General features: G+C 33.4%; 1 protein-coding gene across 1 annotated transcript; it reads left to right on the top strand.

Moving 5' to 3' along the window:
- Positions 1-845: 845 nt before the first annotated feature.
- On the top strand, positions 846-4,857 carry HELRODRAFT_175342 (hypothetical protein; the record flags this gene model as incomplete). The annotated part of the gene is made up of 3 exons (XM_009022772.1): positions 846-868; positions 2,208-2,253; positions 3,421-4,857. 3 exons carry the CDS (start codon positions 846-848, stop codon positions 4,855-4,857), a joined length of 1,506 nt encoding a protein of 501 aa, XP_009021020.1.
- Positions 4,858-9,660: the final 4,803 nt, after the last annotated feature.

The following is a 9,660-nucleotide window of genomic DNA, read 5'->3' as shown; positions in this document are numbered from 1 at the left end:
CTTAGATATAAGGGTCTGTCCTGTAAATATTTAACTTCCCGCTTTTTACAACGATTTTAAAAAAAGGACCACACACACATACACAGGTACAGACGCACGCACACACGCACACGAACACGCACAAACACACACGCGCACTTTAATTTTTCATCCGGACATCACTACTCTAAGTGGGTATCGGAGGTCCGATGATGATGATGCACATAAATAAATAAGCCTCATTTTGTATGTATGTTTGTGTGTGTTGTAAATATGTATGTATGTGAGTACGTATGTGTATGTGTGTGTGTGTATATATTTTTATGTGTGTATATTTGTATGTATGTGTGTGTGTGTTATAAATATGTATGTATGTGAGTACGTATGTGTATGTGTGTGTATATATATTTGTGTGTATATTTGTGTGTGTGTATTTGTTTGTTTGACCAAGTTTCATGTTGTTTAATTATTTAGCTGATTAGATTTTGACACAAAACGTAATTGGTGTTATCTCTGGTTGGCAATGACGCTTTTAAAACTGCTAGACTGACGCATATTTAAACACACAGACAAACACACAGACAAACACACAGACAAACACACAGACAAACACACGATGTTGAGGTTGACGCGAGAGGAACAGTGGGAGCGTCGATGTATATACTTTTCAAAGAGTTGGGACTATCAGGTAGTTAGGATACAGCATGCCTGAAAAACTTTTAGTAGCGCATGTTTATTGGTTGTGGCTGAATAGGGCTACAGTGGTACGACTTCGTATGGAAACATAAACTGAATTTTGGTATAAATAGCAGGTCAAAACAACTGAAAAATCAACAGTCATCGAGAAGCGTTCGAGTGATGAAAGAATGTGGCCCGGTCTCCCGAGAATGTAAGGCGGTTGTTCAGGGCCGAAACATTTGTCGATGGGAATTCCTCCTCTGAGAACTTCTCGATGATTTGGCTCAACGGAGTTCTCACATACATACATACATACATACATACATACATACATACATACATACATGCATACATACATTCATACATACATACATACATACATACATACATACATACATGCATACATACATTCATACATATATACATGCATACATACATTCATACATACGCACATACATACGCACATACATACATACATGCATACACACATACATTCATACATACATACATACATACACACATACATACAGGTACATACATACAATTAACCAAAACGAAACAATAACATTAGGAAAGGTCAAAAGTTCAAAAGGTCACAATGTAAAATAACGATAAAAATATTTTTCTGGAGCTATATTAGTAGCATGAAGTAGTGCTTGGAAAAAATTGCCAACTTTTAAGAAAAAAATTTTTATATTCATGTTTTATTTTGTTTTATTATAATTATTATTAATTAATTATTTAATTATTTTAAATAATTAAAAACTAAATTTTAAAAAACTCAAGTTTTCCATTAGGATTTTTTTGTATAAAGAAAAGATTATCAAGTTGAAAGTATCTGAACATTTCATTTAAAAAGGAGCTAAATATCGATTTGATACGAAACGATACGGTACGAAACGAAACGAAAAACAGAGCTACATACAATACAGTCAAATGTATACAGTGTAAAGCAAAATACGTACATACGGACAAAAAAATACAATAGACACGCGATCTAGGCAAAAAAAACAATACAAACAGCATGCAATCAAGCTCAAACACATAAAAAAACATACATGCATACATACATACATACATTCTTACACACACACATTTATATATATACAAACATACATAAAAACATACATACATACATACATACATACAAACATACAAACAATTTCTCCCTTTTGAACCTTCAATGGCGCTTACTTACTCACGACTTTGTCACAATTAATGCGCTTCATTTAGCATAATAATAAAAATAATAATATTAACAATAACAATAATAATTATAAAAATGATAATAATAATAATAATGAGAACTCTTCTATTCAAAGCCATGGTGATAAATAATTAAAACTATGAAATAATGTAAAAAAAATGAAATGTCAATATGATGATACGAGTATGATGCTCAATTCAAAATAAAAGTACAGAGCGGTGAAATATATTCAAATTTATATCATAAATTGCTTCTGTCGCAATAAATGCCTTAATAATAATATAATAATAATATAATAATAATAATTATTATTATTATTATTATTATTCATTTGTTAGTACAGTACCATGATAAAAGCTGTTACTGGTTATGGCTTTGGTGACGATGATGTTGGTGACTTGGTTGTGATAGTGATAGTAATTATGATGATGATGATGGTGATGATGATGAAGATGATGATGATGATGGTTTCTTCAAAATGAAAATAAAACATAGAACAAAAATCAGGAATGAACATTTTTTTGTTTTGCTCAAAAAAGCTTAAAACTCTTTGCACGGATGACAAAACATGGGCGATATTGAACACGATGAAAATAATGTTGACAATACAAAACAACAACAACAACAACAATAATAATAATGATAATAATAATAATCAATAAAATTATCAATAACATCAGAAGCTGTAATAAGGATGGTAATGACAATAAAATTAATTAAAAGCCCAAAGAAAAGCAAACAAAACATAACAAAAAAAAAATCTAGCTATCTTCTAAACCGGAAATGGACAGCTACGCGTTGCCAGAGAGTCTGTCGTTGCCTAGTAACCAAAAATACTACAATCCTAGTTACCAAAGACAACAAATAATATTTATGGGGATATCAAATCCCTATTCAATCCTAAGATCCCAGATGTATGAACGTGTTCGTTTTTTGTTCTTCCTGCTTGTACACGCAAGTATGCGTGTATGTATGTACTTGTATGCAAAAAAGAAGAAAAAAAGAAAGAGAGATAGAGAGAGAGAGAGAGAGAGAAGACAAGAATGACAGAAATATACATTAAAAAATACAAATTATATATACAATAGTTTATGTCTATAAGTAAATGCACCAGTGTGGGTATATGAATTGCATGAAGTGTATGTATGTGTGTGTGTATGTGTGTATGTGCGCATGTATATGTGTGTGTGTGTGTGTATGTACGTGTATTATGTTTGCATACGCTGCGTTAACATATTTGTAATTTTAATAGTAATATTTTTGATATTAATTATTGACGATGATGTTGATGATAAAGACGATGATAACGATGATGATGATGAGGAGGAGGAGGAGGATAATGATGAAAATGATGATGACGATGATGATAATAATCCCTTCAAAATTTGATTTTTTTTGTTTTTTAGATGCGTATTTGAATTGAAAATTCTGAAGAGTCTGTATTTAAAATGTTCCAACAGCAACATCAACATCAACATCAACAACAACATCAACAACAACAACAACAACAACAACAACAACAACAACATCATCACCATCATCATCATCGTAATCAGCGCTATATAGCGCATGACGATGACGCCAAAGAATTTGTTCTTCTGGAGAAAATAAAATCCATTAAGGATGATGACAATGACGCGAGTGATAACAACAACAACAACAACAACAACAATAATAATAATAATAACAACAATAATAATAATAACATCAACATTGCTTTGAACACGGGCATGAAATGTACTTGCACTAAACATACGCCTATTCGATATATTAACAACAACAACAACAATAATAATAATAATAACAATAACAATAATAATAATAACATCAACGTCATCAGCGGACAAAATGCCGTCATACCGAATTCGGCGTTATTTATAGAATCTGTGGAAAACCCCAATTTCATTTTCGATTCTTTGGCCAGGAGTAAACCGTGCCTGAAGTGTTTGCGATATCACAACAATAACATCAACAACAACGTCAACATCAGCGACAACAATAACAGCAATATTGACTACAATATTATTAACAATAACATTATTAAAAACAACAACAACAACAACAACGTCACCGGCAACAACAATAGTGGCAGCAGCAACAACAGCAGCAACCGTAACAACAACAGCAGCAACAGTAGCAACCACACAAGCCACAACATCTTCAGCAGTATCGAAACGTTGAACAACAACATCAACAACGTCAAGCAGTTTTCCACATTTCCTCTGGACATAGATACCATGCAGCGCCTCAACAACCAACCTGACCCAGATAACACAAATAACCATGACTTCATTATGAATAACCACCGTTCTAATTTCAACGTCGCGTTGAACGTGGACCAAGCAAGTTTACACGCAATTGACCTTGACCCGGAAAATTTGACCAATCAAATTCTTCCATCAGGTCACCAATGCAAATCCACTGAGCGACGCAACAACAGCAAAAAACCCACAACCAACAACCAAGATCGAATTTCGGTCAACTATTTTGACCTAATTAATCACCACGGGTCATATTCAGGTCAACCGGAAATAAGCAACAGCAACAACAACAGAAGCAGCAGCATTGACAACAACAAAGATGAGTGTCAATATCCGAGAGATGCTTTGGATAGGAATGGTACAAAAATGTCTGAAAATATTATTCTACCATTCCGAAAAGAAACGCTTCCGGTAAAATGCTTAACAACGGTTCTGTACGCTCTCATATTTGCCACGCTGACCCTGATATGGGCCCACGTTTTGAATTTTAAATTTGGCCCTCATTTTTACATTTGCGTGTTCTTCTCGACATTCATTGGCTGCTGCGTTTACATCTTCAAATCCCTATTGGCCAGGAGCTGCGCGTCTCTTTTCTTACCTTCTCTCACGACCAATAGAGGACGAGTTGCTATTTTTATCCTCCTATTAGGTAATTTAATTCTTAACTTTTTATTCTTCCATAAATTTTGTAAAAAGAACAAAAAAAGATGTAGATGCTGTGCTGTTGGTTGAGTCGAAGCGAATTCTTTGTGATAATCTTGGGTCATTATGTACAATACATATGTGTGTATGTGCTTGGTTGTGTGTGTACGTCTAAATGTGTGTGTACGTGTATGTGTGTACGTGCATACGTGTGTGCGTGTGTAGATCAGGGGAAAAAAATTAGAATTCTCTAAAAGGCCTTTTTATGCCTCTTTTATCTGGAAGAAATTTTATTGTGGACAAATGCAGGCAGATTAAAAGTAGAATTAATATCCAAGTTATTCATGCTTAAATGTATATATAAAACGAAAATTTATTTATGCAGACTTCTACTATCAAACTAACATACATACAAATTTTGTATGAAAAAGTCATATAAATATTGTATAAAACTTACAAAAAACTTTGCATACAAACATACACACAAATACGTATACAAACTTGCATTGTTGTGTAACACATACAAAAATATGATCCTACAAAAAATTCAAGGCCACATAGACACACACGCACACGCACGCAAACACACACAGAGAACACACACACACTTCCACACACAAGTTTATATTTTAAGATTGATGATGCATTTGCAGTGTTAACTTTGTTTGATCTCAATCTCTCTAGATGAACTTTAAACATTCATTTGTTTGCGGAAAAAATCAAAAAACACACGCGTTCACATACAAACAAACATACAAACAAACAAGCAAACAAACAAATAAATAAACATACAGACATGCAAACTAATATACACAAACACGTTTATAAACGAACTCACAATAAGAGGAAAAATTATATTAAAAATTCAAAAATCTATAAACAAACAAACAAACAAGCACACATACAAACACACACACACACATACAAACAAACAAGCAAGCACACATACAAACAAATAAACACACATACAAACAAACATATAAACAAACACACAAACAAACATACAACTATCCATATTGATCTTATCTTCATATTGATCCAGCAGAGGATGATGATGAAGGTTTTAAGAAAGCGCTCTTGTAGATACGTGTCCGAAGATTTATTATTATTATTATTGTTATTAGAGTTGTTATTATTATTATTATTTGGGTGTGTGTGTGTGCGTGCGTGTCTACAATCGATTGTCTAGGCTAAATAGACCCAGAGGACAGCTTACAATGAAGAAAGATTGCTATTATTAAACGATTTTTCAAAATTTTAAATAAACAATTTTTTCCTCAATTTAAACTTAATTGACAGTAAAATATTCACACATGTATATTTATGGAATAACACTTTTCAGATTACTTCAGAATTATTTACTTGTGCTTTTTATTTTGTTACAAAAAAGTCAGCAGAGACACAAACAAACAGACAAACAAACAAACAAACAAACATACAGACAGACAGACAGACAGACAGACAGACAAACAAACATACAAACAGCTACGTGCATACACACCAACACACACCAATACACACACACGCTTAAAAATCCTCACAAATACCAAGAAATACCCAAAAATACACAAATCCATATTATAATGATGGATGTAAGTATCACTCAGCTGTGAACAAAAGGCAAGATTTGAAATCCCATGTGTCCAGTACATGCTCCAAACAACTGGACCACACACACATGCAAACACGTACACACAGACACACGCGCGCACACATACACGCGCACACACAAACAGACACACACATTCACATTTTTACGTGAATCAAAAGAGAGAGAGAGATAGATAGATGAAGAAAGAAACAGAGAGCAATTATAAAAAAAGAGAGAAGGAGAGAGAAAGAAAAGAAATGGAAGAGAGGGAGAAGGAGAGAAATAGAGAGCAAACCTTATGTGACCAGTCCATGTTGTATTGTAATTTATATTTACTCTCCTCTCTCTTTTTCTCCCTTTCTTTCTCTCTCTCTCTCTTTCTCTCTCTACCCCTCTCTATCTTTCACACACATACAAACACACGCACATATACACACAGAAAAAAAGAGAAAGATGGAAAAATTGAAAACAGACAAAAAAAAGAGAAAAGGAATGAAAGAAAGAAAGAGAGAGAAAGAGGAAAAAGGAGAGAGAGAATGAGAGTAGAGAGAAAATAATAGACAGAGCTTAACAAAATAAAAAATGAAAAAAATAAGAGATACCGATGATAAAAAAAGCGGAATAAAATAAACTTAGAATTTATGAAAGTACAATTTTTTTTAAATATAAATAAAACTGCCAAAAAATAATTTTATCTACAAAATTCGTTTAAGATAATGACGTTGGTGAGGGTGATCGTTCTTCGTAATCGTCATCATCATCATCATTATCGATCTAACAACATCGTCATCATCAACAACAACATCGACATCTCGTCGCCATCATCATCATCATCATCAACCTCTTCTTCTTCTTTTTTTTCTTTTTCACCATCATCATCATCATCTTCACCATCATCATCATCATTATCTTCACCATCATCATCAACGTCTTCATCACCACATCACCATCTTCATAATAAATCAATGCCGTCCCGGTATAAATTTTTAGCACTGATAAACAAAATGGCGTACAAAAATAAACAATGACGTCACTGCTAATTATAAACTTTCACCAACATCAACAACAACATCAGCATCAACAACAACTACTACTTCGACAACAATAAACATTGGAATATAACATGGACTTTATAATATAAAATGGTCATAACAACATCAACAACAACATCATCATCAACAACAACCTCAACAACAACATCATCATCAACAACATCGGCATCAACAACAACAAAACAACAACCTCATCATCAATAGCAACAACAACAACATCATCATCAACATCCACTACTACAACAACAACATCAACAACAACAACCTCAACAACATCATCATCAACAGCAACATCATCATCATCATCAACAGCAACATCAACAACAACAACAGCAGCAACAACAACAACAACAGCAACAACAACAGCAACAACAACAGCAACAACAACAGCAAGACCTCTTGTACAAGTTTTATGCCACCTAAGGGTACCTCCAATACGACTGCAGATTAGATATACACGATCGGCCATTCTATTATTTGTATTGTTTGGTATTATCTGAATTGTTCGGTATTTTATCATTTGTATCATTTGTATTGTTTTGTATTTTTTCATTTGTATTGTTTATATCATTTTGTATCTTTTCATTTGTATTGTTTGGTATTGTTTAATATTTTCTGTATTGTATTGTATTGTATTGTATTGATTAATATTGTTTATATCATTTTGTATTTTTTCATTTGTATTGTTTGGTATTGTTTAGTATTTTCTGTATTTTATTGTATTGTATTGATTGATATTGTTTGTATCATTTTGCATTGTAAGGACATGCAATGTATTTACTGTTGGCGTTAATTGTATCACTCTCAAATATGCAACACATACAAACAAACATACAAACAAGCATACACACACATACAAACAGACATACATACACACATACAAACAAACAGACAAACAACCAAACAAACATACATACGAACAAAAAACAATCAAATATACACACACAAACAAACAAACAAACCTACAAACAAAACAAAATGTGCGCATACGCAAATGAAATAATTTATGAATAACTTATGGGCATTGGGCTGGTGTTTATAAACATCTTCCACAAACATATTATTATTAATATTATTATTTTATTATTACCATTATATTATACCCTACATACAATACATGCAACATATACAACACACACACAAACTATACAACACAATACAAACAATACAATTCATACACGAAACATACAATGTATACAAGGCAATAAATACAGACCGTACATACAATTATAAGTACATAAAACACGCCACACCTCACACCACACACCCGTACATACATATTGATTATAACCTATAATTCAGTCAGGCAATCTCTCTTCAAAGGAAGGATGGTACGCACACACACACACGCACGCACACACACGCACACACACGCACACACACAGAGAGAGAGAGAGAGAGAGAGAGAGAGAGAGAAAGAAAGAGAAAAAGAGAGAGAGAGAGAAAGAAAGAGAGGGCATAAATTAATACATGCATACATGGTTTTTCCATGCTAGATGATGCACTTGCCAACAATTTTCAACTCTTACTTTGTTGCCTTGTTTGTTGTTGTTGTTGGCTGTGATTGTTCTCTTAATGTTTAAATACAAAAGTAATTTTTCAAATATATGAATTTGTATGTGTGTTTTAATTGCTTGTGAACTAACACCGCCTTCATCATCATTATCATCATTTGCGTGTGTTTACATGTTTGTATGTGTGGGTACATGTTTGTACGTGTGTGTGTACATGGTGCGTGTGTGTATGATTTCTTTATGATGTGGTAGTTAATTGGATTGTCGTTAAAACAGTGTGCTAATTATAAAGCGATGAAATTTTTAGTTGTACGTGTCTTACGGTTACGACTCATTTGTTGAGTGCGTATGTGCCTGCGTGTGTGTTTGCGTATGTGTGTGTGTGCGTGTGTGTTTGCGTATGTGTGTGTGTGCGTGTGTGTGTGCGCGTGTGTGTTTTTAAGTGTATAATAGGCGAGGTGAGTGCTAAGTACAAGTGGAATTCGGTGTGAATTATTTATTGAGATGACGACGACGATGGCGATGATGGTGATGATGGTGATGATGCTGAAGAAGAGGAAGAAGGAGATGATGATGATGAAAATGAGGAAGAGGAAGAAGATGATGAGGATGGCAACGATAATAATTATTATGACGATAATTAAGGACAGAATCGCGTTTGTTGTAAGAACAAAAATAAAAAAAATACTCAACCGTAATAAAAAGGATGATGAAGACGACGACGACGTTGTGGATG

The sequence above is a fragment of the Helobdella robusta genome (assembly GCF_000326865.2).
Source record: "Helobdella robusta unplaced genomic scaffold HELROscaffold_33, whole genome shotgun sequence".
In the NCBI taxonomy this organism is placed as follows: domain Eukaryota; kingdom Metazoa; phylum Annelida; class Clitellata; order Rhynchobdellida; family Glossiphoniidae; genus Helobdella; species Helobdella robusta.
The sequence above is the reverse complement of the archived record's forward strand: the minus strand, read 5'-3'. Positions and strand labels throughout refer to the sequence as shown.